Source organism: Molossus molossus, unplaced genomic scaffold (assembly GCF_014108415.1).
Source record: "Molossus molossus isolate mMolMol1 unplaced genomic scaffold, mMolMol1.p scaffold_m16_p_19, whole genome shotgun sequence".
Taxonomy (NCBI): domain Eukaryota; kingdom Metazoa; phylum Chordata; class Mammalia; order Chiroptera; family Molossidae; genus Molossus; species Molossus molossus.
In genome coordinates this window covers 34,575,137-34,589,891 of record NW_023425354.1, presented here as the reverse complement: position 1 = coordinate 34,589,891, position 14,755 = coordinate 34,575,137, and the positions used below count along the sequence as shown (strand labels likewise).

The 14,755-nt window shown below is 44.2% G+C and overlaps 1 protein-coding gene across 16 annotated transcripts in view; it reads right to left on the bottom strand.

The window, feature by feature from the left end:
* Positions 1 to 14,755, bottom strand: part of RFFL (ring finger and FYVE like domain containing E3 ubiquitin protein ligase) — a 55,943-nt gene that overhangs the window by 12,962 nt on the left and 28,226 nt on the right. For 14 of the 16 annotated variants that reach the window (XM_036267673.1, XM_036267667.1, XM_036267668.1 and 11 more), the window contains one exon: positions 9,329 to 9,516. In XM_036267673.1, the coding sequence (XP_036123566.1) occupies positions 9,329 to 9,508 (180 nt within the window). In that variant the 5' untranslated portion in view covers positions 9,509 to 9,516. Of the gene's footprint in view, positions 1 to 9,328; positions 9,517 to 10,438; positions 11,431 to 12,750; positions 12,756 to 14,755 lie in introns of those variants that run through there. The other 2 variants (XM_036267677.1, XM_036267675.1) reach the window with 2 other exon arrangements.

Here is a 14,755-nt window from a genome sequence, read left to right as displayed (position 1 = left end):
AAAAATCCCTTGCCCAGATGGTGTGGCTCAGTGGATTGAACAATGTCCCATGGACTAAGATCCTGGTTCAAATCCTGGTCAGAGCACATGCCTGGGTTATGGGCTCAGTCCCTGGTTGGGGCATGCAGGAGGCAGCTGATCGATGTTTCTCTCTCACATGGATGTTTCTTTTTTTTTTTATCCTCACCCAAGGACATTTTTCCATTTTTTGTTCAGATAGAGTGGGAGGGAGAGAGGAAGAGAGAGAGAGAGAGAGAAACATCGACGTGAAAGGGACACAACGAGTGGCTGCCACCCGCACAACCAACCAGGGCCGGGGACTAACTGCAACCGAGGTACGTGCCCTTAGTGGAAACCGAACCCAGGTCTCTCTGGACCACAGGCCGACGCTCTAACCGCTGAGCGAAATCGGCCAGGGCTCTCACATAGATGTTTCTATCTCTCTCCTTCTCCCTTCCCCTCTCTCTGAAAAAAAAAAAAAATTAATAGAGAAAAATATATTTTTTTAAAAGAATAAAAAATCCCTACATTTTGCCCTGGCGGGTATGGCTCAATGGGTTGGGCAACTTCCTGTGCACGGAGAGGTTTCCAACCAGTGTGGCTCAGTGGATTGAATAACGTTCCATGGACTGAGACGTTCAAGTTCAATTTCCAGTTAGGGCACATGCCCAGGTTGTGGGCTTGATCCCCAGTAGGGCACATGCAGAAGGCAGCTGATCTATGTCACTCACATCAATGTTTTTTTTCTCCTTTCCTCTCTCTCTAAAAAAGTCAATAAATTATTCTTTTTAAAAAAATCCCTACATTTTTATTGTCTCCCTCCTTCACTTCTTGTGGTGTCACCTTGGGTGTGTAACTTAGCTTCTCTGGCCCTCAGTTTCCTCATCTATAAAATGGAGGTGGTAACAGTATCTACTTCACAGGGTTGTTATAAAGTTAAGAGATAATACATTTAGCATATCTGACACAGGCGTCTACAATAAGTGTTAACTGTTTTAATTATTATTGCTAGGACATATGAGGTAATGATGAGAGGCAGATTAAAATCCTGAACTATGATTCTTTTTAAATCCTCACCCAAGGACATTCTCCCATTTTTTGTTCAGACAGAGTGGGAGGGGGAGAGAGAGAGAAACATCAATGTGAAAGGGACACACTGAGTGGCTGCCACACGCACGACCAATCAGGGCAGGGGACAAACTGCAATCGAGGCACGCGCCTTTAGCGGGAACCAAACTCGGGTCTCTCTGGACCGCAGGCCGACACTCTAACCGCTGAGCCAAACCGGCCAGGGCAACTATGATTCTTTGTAGTTGACTGCTGAGATAAGAAAGCAACTGTATAAAGGTTGCGGTGGTGGTTGTTTTTACTATTATTAATTAAATTTATTGAGGGGTCACTATATACTATACCTAGTTTGTCATTTAATTTTCAAAGCAAACCCTGCAAAGTAGGTATTCATGTACCTCTCTGTTTCACAGACAAAGCAACTGAGGCTGAGAGTTACAAGTACCATATTCAAGGGCAAGCAATAAACAGCAGAGCTAGGGTTCATCATACTCAAAGTCTGTCTGAGTTTAATGCCCACAGCCATGCTCTTTCCACCAGTGCATGTTGCCTAACTCAGTCTCATTCAAGCCAAAAGCAGTACTGAGTCAAGGGCCTGGCTCTCTATCTCCAAACTCCCAACTCAGTGCGCCATCCAGAGGCTGGTGCCCAGGCTCCCCCACCCCAGGAAGGCCCTCTCAGAGTGCTGGGAATTCAGTGGTGTAGAACAGCACACCCAAGACAAATATTTAGATAGCTATAGGAGGTCCTCTGGACACAATTTAGGGAGTTCTTGTTTGTGAAAAGTACAGAGTGTCTCAGAAGGGCAACAAGAGGGCCTGGCAGGAAAGCTGGTACCGCCTGGCAGCAGCAACTCCCACAATCACAGAAAACACAATACATGATGGCTTGCTCAACTCATGGGAAGCAAATCGTCAGCCTCTCGCCCCACAGCTGAGTGAGCACAGTGACATCTGACTGAGCTCTGCTGCAGCCAAGAGTGGGTCACATTTCCACAGGATAAGTACTTCCAGAATACACTGGGATGATCCTGGAGGGTACGCTCACTAATCATTTAAAGAAATAAAAAACTTTTCATCCTTTGGTGACTTAAGTATTAACCTAAATATTTCTGCTCCTTTTTTTCTAAGTATAGAAAGTGATTCAAGCCAACAAGAATGCCCAAGAGACTTAGATTGTCCCAGTCAACATCACAGAAACTTGTGTGGGGCTGAAGTACAAGTCTGCATAGCTGAGATGGTTATATTTAGTGCTAAGTGTCATTCGTGTAGTAAAGAGAAATGGGAATAATGTTTACCACCCAGTTCTGACTATTAATACTTAGAAGGCATTGCAAAAGGACACATATCAAGCTCCCTTGTTCTCTATAACCAGACAATAAAATGTTCAGCAACTGACTTCAAAGGACGGCTGCACTAGCATCTAGACGGTCTGGGACCAATAGCTACTCGGGTGGAAAATGGATGTCTGGGTTTGGGGGGTTCTTTCATATCTGAAGCTTTTCTATTGGAATATAAAATGTGTTTATGATGACTGATAGGAAGAGGCCCCGATGTCACAACGTTGTAGGTCCTGACATGGAACATTACTAAGTCAATGCAGTTTGACAAGACCTAGCTTGACACAATTAAAAAGCCCTGAACTGCTCAATCAGTTAGACCTAAACAATGCTCTATTCTTTCTTCAAGTGGTTGTGATTTATTGGGTGTAGACCAGAATGCAAAGACAGCAACCCAACCTCTATCCCTACCCCACCCCCGACCCCAAGAGGGGCTCTGAAATCAGCCTGCATCTGAAACACACCCTAAAGGAGAAAGATAGAGCTCTAGGCTAAAATCCCAGTCTGCAGAGGCAGGAGAGAACAAAGGAAAAGGAAATACTGCTGCCCTTCAACAAATGTGGGCAGAATGAGCAAAAGAATCATGCAGGTATAAATTCTAGCAAAAGATGCAAACTGACTAACAAAGTAGCATGAAAGATGAATTAGTGGAGCCAACATGCCTGCATAATGCCAAGAGAACACACACACATCCAGCATCAAAAGAGCTGGCAGTAGCCCTGGCTGGTGTGGATCAGCTGGTTGAGGGTCTTCCCATGCACTGAGAGGTCACCAACTCGATTCCCAGTCAGGGTACATGCCCGGGTTGCTGGCTTGATCCCTGGTGGGAGGCGAACAGGAGGCAGCCGACAGATGTTTAGCTCTCATGGATGTTCCTATCTCTCCCTCTCTAAAATAAAATAAATAAATAAAAATTTTTAAAGAAAGAATTCTTTAAAAAGGTGTCAGTGGCACCTCAGGCAGGCACTGCCCTCAGGGATGCCAGGTGGGTTGTTCTCCTTTCCTAATCTGCCATCCCTTTATTGCTTATTCTTTCCCCTTCCCACCCATATTCCCAGGAACAGGCAAGGCCCCCTTTCTCCCTCTCCCAGCCCCTCATCCTCACTGTCCTCCCGACAGGCATTCCCTGCTGCAGCCTACTGAGAGGGGAAAGGGCAGCCAGAGGAGTGGCACAATCAGGATATGTCCTGGCTGGCCACTTCCTAGCTACGGGAACAGGTGCAGAGCAGATAACCTCCCAGAGAATCAGATTCCTCACCTGTAAAATCAGGTAGTCAGTCAGTCTAAGGACTACTGGAAGTATCACATGAGATAATGTATATTAAATCTTAGCATAAGGTGGTATACTCACAAATAGGTGCCACAGTCATCTTTTATTCTCTTTCCCCTTAGCCTCATCTCTGAGATTTTGCCAGCACCTAGGAACCACCCTCTTTCCACTCAGATTTGAATACCTCGTATGTTTCCTAACACAAACACCTCCCCCTCTCCCTCCCCCTCCCCCTCCCCTCCCCCTCCAACTGGTCCAACTAAAAAGACTGAATGGCAACCTCGCTACAGAATGTCAGGGCTGCTGCTGAACCACCGTAGGTATTACCAATACAGATGGGATATTTGGCCACTTCTCTACAAGATAGAACCTCTAGGAAGACAGCAGATACATCTTACTTATGTTCTCTCTATAAAGCCTTAATGCTATCTGTGCTTTGTACCGAGTAAGCATTCAGAAAATATTGACCACACAAAGAAAAGAAAAAAGGTAGTAGGACCCATGTAAGCATTTCAATTCGACTGCTTCTAGCAAAGACATTTAAAAAGCCCATGGCTGTTAAATGCCAAACCCTTCCAGTAAGAATGCTGATCCACTTAAGCATGAAATTACAAATGAAAAATTCTAATAGAAGAAAAACATCCTTAATATTCACAAAATTCGCTGTGAATCACACAAAATTATTTCCTACTTTTGTAGCAAGAAAATATTGCAACAATAACCATCTTTTACCATCCAAACTAGAACTTGCCCCCCTCAAAAGCTGTTCTTGCTTCTGCTTTCTTCTTATGTCTGCATGGCTATGTATTTGCACTCACCTTCCTGTCAGACCGCTCTCTGTTAAGCAGGGATGACTTACTTCATCTCTGCCTTTCTAACCCAGGCAATGCCTGACACACAGTAGATATTCAATAATTTATTTTCCAACAAATAGGGGGAAAGTTCCTTATTTTAATCATTTGCCATGCTCCTAGGCACCCAGGCCAATATTCTATCAGCTTCAAGTTGACCTTGCCCCTTACTTTTCATCTGCCTTCATATGCCATACACACGCTATCTTAGTAGCCAAGTAACTTGGTATCTCTGCATCTCCTATACTTTGTAAAATGGGTTAACAAGCAGTACTTCAGAGTATAGAATGACGAGGTGCTCACTAAATGGCAGCTCTATCAATCAGTCTCAGTCTGGTCCAGGTTCTGATAACTTCTCACCAGGTGTCAAGTGTGCAACACTAGTGAAGCCATGTCTACTACCTGAAACAGGACTGATCAGGTCTTCCTTTGTTTAAGTCTTTCTGATAGTTCCTTCTCTGGTGGCTTCAAGCTCCTTACTATGGCAGTCATGGCTCTTCACCACCTAATCCCAACTTTGTTCTACCCTAACTTCCCATATCCTGCACTCTGGCCAAACAGGCCATTCACAATTCCCAAATATGCCTTGCACTTGCCCCACATCTGGTGCCTTCACTTCAGTCACTGCTCTGCAAATCAATAACCTTCCTCAAATGATGAGCTAGAACAATCAATTGACCAACAATGGCTGATTCCTCAGTGCTTACCTTACTCAGCTGACTGTTAGCAGTTCTTTGTCAATGTGGACCTCCTTAACCAGACAGTAAGCACCTGAAGGAAAGGCCAAGGCCTTCCTCAGCTCTGTCTTCACAAAGCTAGAACCACCAGCTGCTAGCTGGCTGTGAGTACATTTCAGCATGGAATTGTCAGCCACAAAATATTATCTAGTCTACTTTCTCTTTTTCAAATTATTCTCAATTGTCCACTCATTCATTCATTTATTTAAAATTTTTTATTGCCTATCTACTATATGTTGGTCACTGGAGATACAAACTGACAAAAATGCTCTGGCTGGTTTGGCTCAGCAGTTAGAGCATCAGCGCACAGACACGAAGAGTTGAGGGTTCAATTCCCAGTCATGGGCATGTATTTAGGTCGCAGGTTCGATCCCTGGCCCCAGTCGGGGTTGTGCAGAAGGCAACCAATCGATGTGTCTCTCTCATAGATCATATTCTCTCTCTCTCTCTCTCTCTCTCTGTCTGTCTCTCTCTCTCTCTCTCTCTCTCTCCCCCCCCTCCCTCCCTCCTTCCCTCCCACTCTATCTGAAAATCAATGGAAAAATATATTCCGGTGAGGATTAACAACAAAAAAAATTTTTTTTAATTGACAAAATCTTTGTTCCTATGTACTTAGCTGGGAAGACAGGCAACCCTAAAACATATTTATGCCAGGTAGTGATAACCACCATAAAGAAAAAGCCCTGGCCGGTTTGGCTCAGCGGTTAGAGTGTCGGCCTGCGGTCCTGAGAGACCCGGGTTCGGTTCCCGCTGAGGGCGCATACCTCGGTTGCAGTTTGTCCCCGGCCCTGGTTGGTTGTGCGGGTGGCAGCCACTCGATGTGTCCCTTCACATGGATGTTTCTCTCTCTCTCTCTGTTCCTCTCTCTCCCTCCCACTCTACCTGAGAAAAGAAAAGAAAAGAAAAGAAAAGAAAAGAAAAGAAAAGAAAAGAAAAGAAAAGAAAAGAAAAGAAAAGAAAAGAAAAGAGGAAGGAAGGAAGGGAGGGAGGGAGGGAGGGAGGGAGGAAAAGGCCTGGCCAGTTTGGCTCAGTGGTTGAGCATCGGCCTGCGGACCAGAGAGTCCTGGGTTCAGTTCCCACTAGGGGCACGTACCACAAAAAAAAAAAAGAAAGAAAAATAAAGCATCTTCCCTTTCTCACCTAACCAACCATCATGCTCCTGCCTCTGGGGGAGGTTTCCTCGCTCACTTATATTCTCTCTTCTGACTCAGAAATGTCAAGAACTCGCTAGATACCCTGGTTCTCCCAAGTTTCAACATGCTTGACATGCTGATCCCGAGCCTGGATCACCACCACTCTCTTCTTCACCCTTTTTCTCTCCATTTCCCTTCACAGAATATAATTAACACTTTTTTTAAATTTTTTACCCGAGGATATTTTTCCATTTATCATCAGATAGAGTGGGAGGTAGGGAGGAAGGGAGAGAGAAAGAGAGAAACATTGATTGGTTGCCTTCCGCATGATCCCAACCAGGGCCCGGGATGAACCGCAACCAAGGCACGTGCCCTTGACCAGAATTGAACCTGCGACACATTAGTCCACAGGCCAAAGCTACAACTGCTGAGCCAAACTGGCCAGGGCTAACTAACATTTTTTTAAAGGGGTCATAATGTCCCTCAGACATTGAAAAACTGTAGTTAAGTTTTTAGAGAGTCAAAAATTATACATGAATGTATGACTGTGGTGGGGGGAGGGGTCAGCGTTAACCCCACACTTTTCAAGAGCTAACAGAGAGAGAGAAATTGTTCTTCTGTAAAACAGGAACAAATAAGTACAGATTTCATAGCCTTTTGTAAGGATTTGATGAAGATAAGGCATTTGAAATGCCAAACTCCGTGCCAGGCATGTGACAAGTACCCTACAGCCCTCCTTCCATCTCATCTCGGATCCTAACTCCACCCCACCATCTCCATCACCAGAAATATTGAGGCCATGTGGCCCCTGAGTCCCTCCTATTCTTCACTTCAGTCTCAATCTATTGACTCAATCTTCCGTCTAAGTATAAAAGGGACAGCACCTCTGCCAACAGAGCCACAACTCCCTGCCCAGCTGCAGCAGCCTCTCAGGTCAAGTTCTCAGAGTGCCTGGGGTAGCCAAGCCAATCACAACAAAGCTCTGCCACGTGCCCAATACATCCAGCACAATACAACCTACAAGGTACAATGCCAAGCCTCCTCCATCATCTTAAAAACAAAGAGTAGGTAGGTCAACACTTCAAGCTGCAGAAGTTCTGACATGTTCAATGTCTTCTGGGAGATAGCTTAAGAGTCAAAGACCTGGGTTTGAAGCCTGACTCTGCCATTTAATAACTATGGGATCTTGAGGTGCTACCTAAGGAGAAGGAAGAGAATAAATATTTTAATGTCTCTCTTTTTTTTATTCTCACCCAAGGACACTCTTGCATTTATCTTCAGATAGAGCAGAAGGGGGAGAGGGAGAGAGAAAGAGATAGACAGAGAAACATCAATGTGAGAGAGAGACATCGATTGGTTGCCACCCACATGACCCCAACCAGGGCCGGGAACAAATTGCAACCAAGGTATGTTCCCTTAGTGGGAAATGAACCGGGTCTCTCTGGTCCGCGGGCTGACGCTCTAACCACTGAGCCAAACCGGCCAGGGCTTAATGTCTCTTTTGCTATTTTGTCAGGGACTTGACACATAGTTTTCTTTTAATTTTTTTTTTCTTTATTGATTTTAGAGAGAGAGAAAGGAAGAGGGAGAGAGAGCTAGAAAAATTGATGAAAGAGAACATCAAATGGCCGCCTCCTGGCTGCCTCCCACTGGGGATTGGGCCCACAACCTGGGCATGTGCCTTGACCGGGAATCCAACCGGTGACCTCTTAGTGCATGGGTCGACACTCAACCACTGAGCCACACCAGCCAGGCTGTTTTTATAGTTTCCTTTTACCTGTTAAACTCTAAACCTTAGTTTCTCATAAAATGGGAGTTTAGGAACCCTAAAACCTACATCAGAGAGTTATTGTGAGGATTAAATGAAACAAACCTAAAAGGCTTAAAACAGTCCCCAGCATACAGCAGATGATTTAAAAAGCGTTTTTTCCTCTCAAACTTCCCATTATCACCACTTTAGCATCCCATTCTGGGCTGCAAACCTCTCGGTCAATAGAGGAATGCAGAATGCAGTTCTTTCTCCAGGTCAGGGTTCACTGTTAGCCCTAGTGGTGCTTGACCAGAGAACACACTGCCTCTGGGAGCTAACAAAGGGAGGGCACACACCCACACACCATTACCCAGCCAGTAAGTTTCCTTCCTGCTCGCTAATCTGAAAAACATAGCCACCAAGCATTTCAAATGAAATCGCTACAGTACATAAACGCCAGTCTATGTTGTTAGGGTCTTGATGTACCTAAGACGTCCTTGACATTGCTTTCAATAAAATGAACAAGTTAATCTGCAGTCAGTCTCTTTATGACGGCAGCTAATAAAGGAAATAACATGGAGTGCCTACTACATTCCAGGCACTGTACTAGGCACCCTTTGTAGCTTATCTCTCTCTCTCTCTCTTTTTCTTTATTGATTTTTGAGAGAGGAAGGGAGAGGGAGAGAGAGAAAAAAACATCAATGAGAGAGAACATCAATTGGCCACCTCCTGCATGCCCCCCACTGGGGACTGGGCCCACAACTTGGGCATAGCAGCTTTGCCCAGGAATTGAACCGGCAACCTCTTGGTGCATGGGTGGATGCTCAACCACTGAGCCACACCGGCTGGGCAGCTTATCTCATCTTATTTTCAGAACACTGTGAGATGGGTACAACTATTATATCCCTATTTAATAAATGGGGGAAATGAATCTCAAAGGTTAAATCACACAGCTAGTAAGTGGCAAAGCTGCTATCTAAATTCAGGTCTAGTCGGCTCAAATCAATGCTGAGATGCTTTGATTTTGCTTAGTTAGTTTCTCCTTTATTACATCTGTGAAAGAAATGGGTCTAGGTTACTGGCACTGCATAAGCAAAAGCAAGGCAGGAGGTATGACAGAAAGGTCAATGAGCTGGCCCAAGGGCCTGAGGTTGTAGTACGCCGAGAAGTCAACACTCACCTTCCTGGCCATGTTTGCAAAGTGGGCCCCACAGGTCTTGCAGCTTGGTTCTGAGCCTGTTGGGGAAGGAAAGGAGCTGTACCCAGGGTTGGAATAGGCTTGCGCCCTGGCTCCCTGGGGTGGTGGGGCCTCCTCAGGCTGTCCATCCAGGCAGAACCAGTTGCAGCAGGTTGCCCACATGATAGAATCTGGTGAAAGGGAGAAAAGGAAAAAAGGTCAGAAATAAGACACACCTCTACTGCGTTCCCATTCCTGAGGGCACAGGTAAGCTGGGATATTCAAATCACTGCTGCTGCCAGTCAAGGTGAGAATGAGTTGGGCCACTGGTTTCCTGCCACCTCCTCCACTACCACAGTTGCCTTTGCATATAAGAGACACCTGATCTGCCAGGACTCACAGGCTGCCAAGTTGGCACACCTTTGAAAGGCTGCTGATCCCTGTTTGGATTTAATCTGAGATCTAACTTCAAATAAAACATCTTGTGTAGTGATTACAAGTGGCCTAACACCTACTTTATTCAGGAACATGACCTTGCCCTAGAGCTCATAGACAGAATTTTATCATGCACACATACACTATACAAGTCCACACTCGAGTTGACCGTTTTACTACTTATTTCCTGTATATAAGTGAGGCAATCCAGGCTAAAAGTAGTCAAGGTCTCCCTGGCCGGTTTCTCAGTGGTTAGAACATCAGCCCGAGGCCCAAAGAGTCACAGGTTCGATTCCGGTCAAGGGCATGTACCTTGGTTGCAGTTCATCCCCAGCCCTGGTCGGGATCATGCAGGAGGCAACCAGTCGATGTGCCCATCTCACTCTTTCTCCCTCCCTCCATCCCACTCCATCTGAAGATAAATACAAAAAATAAATGTCCTCGAGTGAGGATTGGGGGAAAAAAAAGAAGTCAAGGTCACACGCTAATATATAGCAAACCAAGATTCAGAAAACCCAGGTCTGACTCGAAACCTAATTTCTTCTCCCTAGTGGATGCTGCTACCCCCTTGGTTTCTCTTCCCACCAGCCAGCAGAACTAACTACTCTTACACTTGTACCTACAATCCTACGTAAACTTCCATCACAGCACCTGTAACGGTTGCACAGACACACTCACCCTTTGTTTTCCACCACTAAACCATACATTCCTTGAGAGCAGTGACCACTTCTTATTCATGTCTGTACCTTCCACTAGCAGTGTCAGGCATATAGCAGATGCTCAAAACAAATAAAATTCAGCTTCCTTGCTCAATCAGTGTCTCTGTGAGTTTATTAAAAAGTTTTGCATTATTATTCCCAATTTACATACCAAATACAGGTACTAGGAACAAGGGGATTGGTGGTTTAAGGTTACAAAACAAAGAGGAGCCAATATCCCAAATGTCGGAGTAACCTAAAGATGGTGAGCCAGTTGGCTAAAATGCCAAATATTGACGTAATAGTGTGCTTTTCTCAGTAGACCAAGGCAGTCAATATGGACTTTTTTAGCCAGAACTCTAAGTGTACAGAGATAATAAATGGAACATTTAGTATTACTCAATACTCAATTCACACAAAAGAATGGTACTTTCTGCTCTGCCTCCTGACTTCTTGAAAGTACCTTTGTTAAATCATAGTTCAAAGATGTGATAAACTGGAAGGAACTAAGAAGCCAACAGGTTCAATCTTGGTCCTTTTATAGAAGAAAAGAAAGAGGCTGAGCAGAGAGAGAAACTTCCTGGCTCACACAGCTATAACCTTAGGCCTCTGTCTACTTTAGGGTCTTTTTAGCTTACCAACACTGCCTTCAATACACCTGTGATATAATCCATTCCCTGTCATAGGCAGGTATGATTAACACCTGTCCCCTGCACTTGCCTGTGACCCCATGAGAACAGGGACCATGAGTCATACAGTACTAAGCAAATAGGTGGCTCAACAAGGACTACTGAATGAACGAATCACATACAAATTTAAATCTTAACTAAGCACACATTCATTCCATTTCCTACACATCCCCCTCTGACTCACTATTACTTGCCTAAAGACTTTGTTTCCAGAAGATAGAGACATAATCTGCCTTACTTGCAGTTAACAGTTCACATGGAATAATAGCAGTTAATTAAATGAGTTCTTTGTTATTAAGAGAATGGAGACAACAATAGAGTAGTAGCCCTATGAAGGAAGGATTCTGTAATTTTTTTAAACATGTTTTTATTGGTTTTTTTAGAGAGAGAGAGGAAAGGAGGGGAGAAACAATATGAGAGACATCCATCAGCTGCCTCCTGCACGCCCCCTACTAGGGACTGAGCCTGAAAACCAGGCATGTGCCCTGACCAGGAATAGAACCGGGACCTCTCAGTCCATGGGACAACACTCAATCCACTGAGCCACACTGGCGGGACTGGATTCTATAATTCTTTTTTTTTTCAATCCTCACCAAGGACACTCTTTTTCTTTTTTCCTTTTTAAACTTATATTTATTGTTGAATGTATAAAGACTTTTTTTCTTTATCTACAGATAGAGTGGGAGGGAGGAAGAGAGAGAAAGGGAGGGAGAGAGAGATAAACATCGATGCAAAAGAGACACAATGACTGGTCGTGTCCCACGTGACCCTGACCAGGACCAAGACGAATCGCAACCTAGGCACCAACCGAGGCACGTGCCCCTGACCGGAATTAAACCTGTGACTCATTGGTCTGCAGGCCGATGCTCCAATTGCCGAGCCAAACCTGCCAGGGAATGGATTCTATAATTCTTTAAATCATCTGTTGATAGAAGCATCTGAGACCATCTATATTAATACAAAGAACATAGGATCTGGGTAAAACATAGGTCCTAAGCTCTGTTTTACTATTTATGGGCTATGTTACCTATTACTAACAAGTCATAACCTTTCCATACTTCATCTTTCTCATCTGGGCACTCTCTTTTGGTGAAGCACTAAACGAACATCAGTTGTTGTTGCTACTACCATAATAACAATACTTTAACTACAATTTCTCTGGAAACGCATAGGCAAAAAGCAAACCTAGAAGTTCACAACTACCATTTGGCTTTCTGGGCTTGTCCCAAGATCTTTGCCAGAATTAGCAGTCTGGGTCAATGAACTGAAAAGGTGGGGGAAGGGAGAAAGAAAACAGTCTTGGATGAATCCCAGGGTCTCTGATTTACTCAACAGATGGACAGCGGAATCATTAACTGGGATAAAGCCCTCAGGAGAAGGCACATGTCTATGTGTAAAGGAGAGGGTAGATTAAAATGAGTTGAGTTTTGTACCTGTAGGACATGCACATGTATACAGAGCACATAAGGGTTTGGTCTCAGTTGCAGATGCAGGTTTGGGAATCCTCAGCCTTCTACAAGTATGTAAACCCAGAGTGGAGCAAAAGATGGATGGACAGTCTAGGGCAGAAGAGAGGCAGGTCTGGGAGAACCCTTAGGAAGACCTGATCTAATGGGCAAGCAGAAGAAACCAACCAGCAGAACAGAGAAAGGAACAATGCTCAGAGGTGGAAAAACTGAAAGAGTATTATGAGTTTCAAGAAGAAATTATCCATACTAGCAAATGACCTGGAAAGTAGAATACAATAAAAAAATGCAAAATGCCCACCCTGCTGGTGTGGCTCAGTGAATTTAGCATCATCCCATGGACTGAGAGGTCCCGGTTTGACTCCGAGTCAGGGCACATCCCCAGGTTGCACGCTCAATCCCCAGTAGGGGGTGTGCAGGAGGCAGTTGACCCATGTTTCTCCCTCACGACGTTTCTATCTCCCTTCCTCTCTCTCTAAAAAAAAAAAAAAAAAAATCAATAAAAACATATTTTTAAAAATGCAAAATGCCCAATGGACCTAGTTTTAGGGAAATGTGGGTATGCTCTATGCCTGTGCAGTTTAGGAACATAACTATAGGTTGGGAAAGTGAATGAGAAGTGAGGATTTGCCATATGCTAAGGATAAATTATTCTTTCAAGAAACTTTTGACTATAAACAGGAGAAAGAAGGCAGTAGCTGAAGAGGATCCAGGTAAGAGAAATGTACATATATTTAAAGACTGCAGAGGAAGTCCCCAACAACTAAGAGATTATAGAGGAAGGAATCTAGCAATAAATGATGGGAGTAAGGGCCAGGAGTAGAAGGAAATTTGACACCTAGTGATCAGATTTTGAGTGGACACTTTCAGACAGGAGAAAAGTCACCTCTTAAACCAGAGAGTGGAACAGAAGTGAAGACAGATATAACCAAAGATAAGCTTACAGCACAAGCAGAGAAAGGTGAAAGAATGGAATAAAAAGCAAAAGGGGTGCCCTGGCTGGTTTGGCTCAGCAGTTAGAGTGTCGGCCTGTGAAACAAAGAGTCTCGGGTTCTATTCCAGTCATGGGCATGTACCTCTGTTGCAGTTCAGTCCCCAGCCCTGGTCAGGGTTGTGCAAAAGTCAACCAATCTATGTGTCCCTCTCACATCAGTGTTTCTCTCTCTCCCTCCCTCCCTTTCCCTCTCCCTTCCTCCCACTCTACCAGAAGAAAAATACCCTCAGGTGAGGATTAAAAAAAAAAAAAAAGCAAAAGGGGGGAGGCGATATATTTAAACACAAGAGGAAAACACACTTTTCTTCCACAGTAGGAATACATGTTGCAATTTTTTCCTAAGAGATAAGGACTTTTCCACAATGGGTAGACCCACTTGTAAGGCACAATCAGTAGGAAAACACTGGAAAGCTGGCCCACTGTATATCGTTTCAACCCATGTGTTTTATAAGCACTTAAGAAGCACCAGCTATGTGCTGGGCACTGGGGATACCAAAAATGATTTTGACAAGGTCCTTGTACCTAGGGGACTTCGGCACAGTAAGGCACTAAAGCTCATCCTGATACAAAAGCTAAGAAAGCTCTTCCTTAGCTGGGAGTCAAGGAAATGTATCTACCTCAGCACTATTTTCATTCTCTCAACTTTGTTTCTAACACACACACACACACACACACACACACACACACAGAGAGAGAGAGAGAAAGGGTTATTATGGAAAGGGCAAGGTGGAAAGACTCTCCAGTGTTAAATACCTCACACCTGCTCACTCAAACAGAACAAGTTCACCAAAGTCAACAAACTACTAGGTTTTACTCCTTCTGACATATATTTAAATACCAAAAAGACATATTTCCTAATGTGGTCAGTTAAAAGTCCCCTCTTTCCAAACTGGAAAGCCCTAAGCCTAAATAATAACTATCTTCAGGGTTATTTCAGGGAGTGAAAGAGTTTGTACTTTTAACATTAGCATACAAACTAAACACTTTCTCTTGGGAATATTTTTTCATCCCCCAGCCCTAAACAGATTCACATAGATGGCATCTGCTTATATTACTTAAAGGACTGAAAGTGGAACCAATTATGAGGTGTATACAGAAGTCTCCCTTTGTTGACAATTTTGAAAAACTTCCCTCTCTGATCTGCAAAC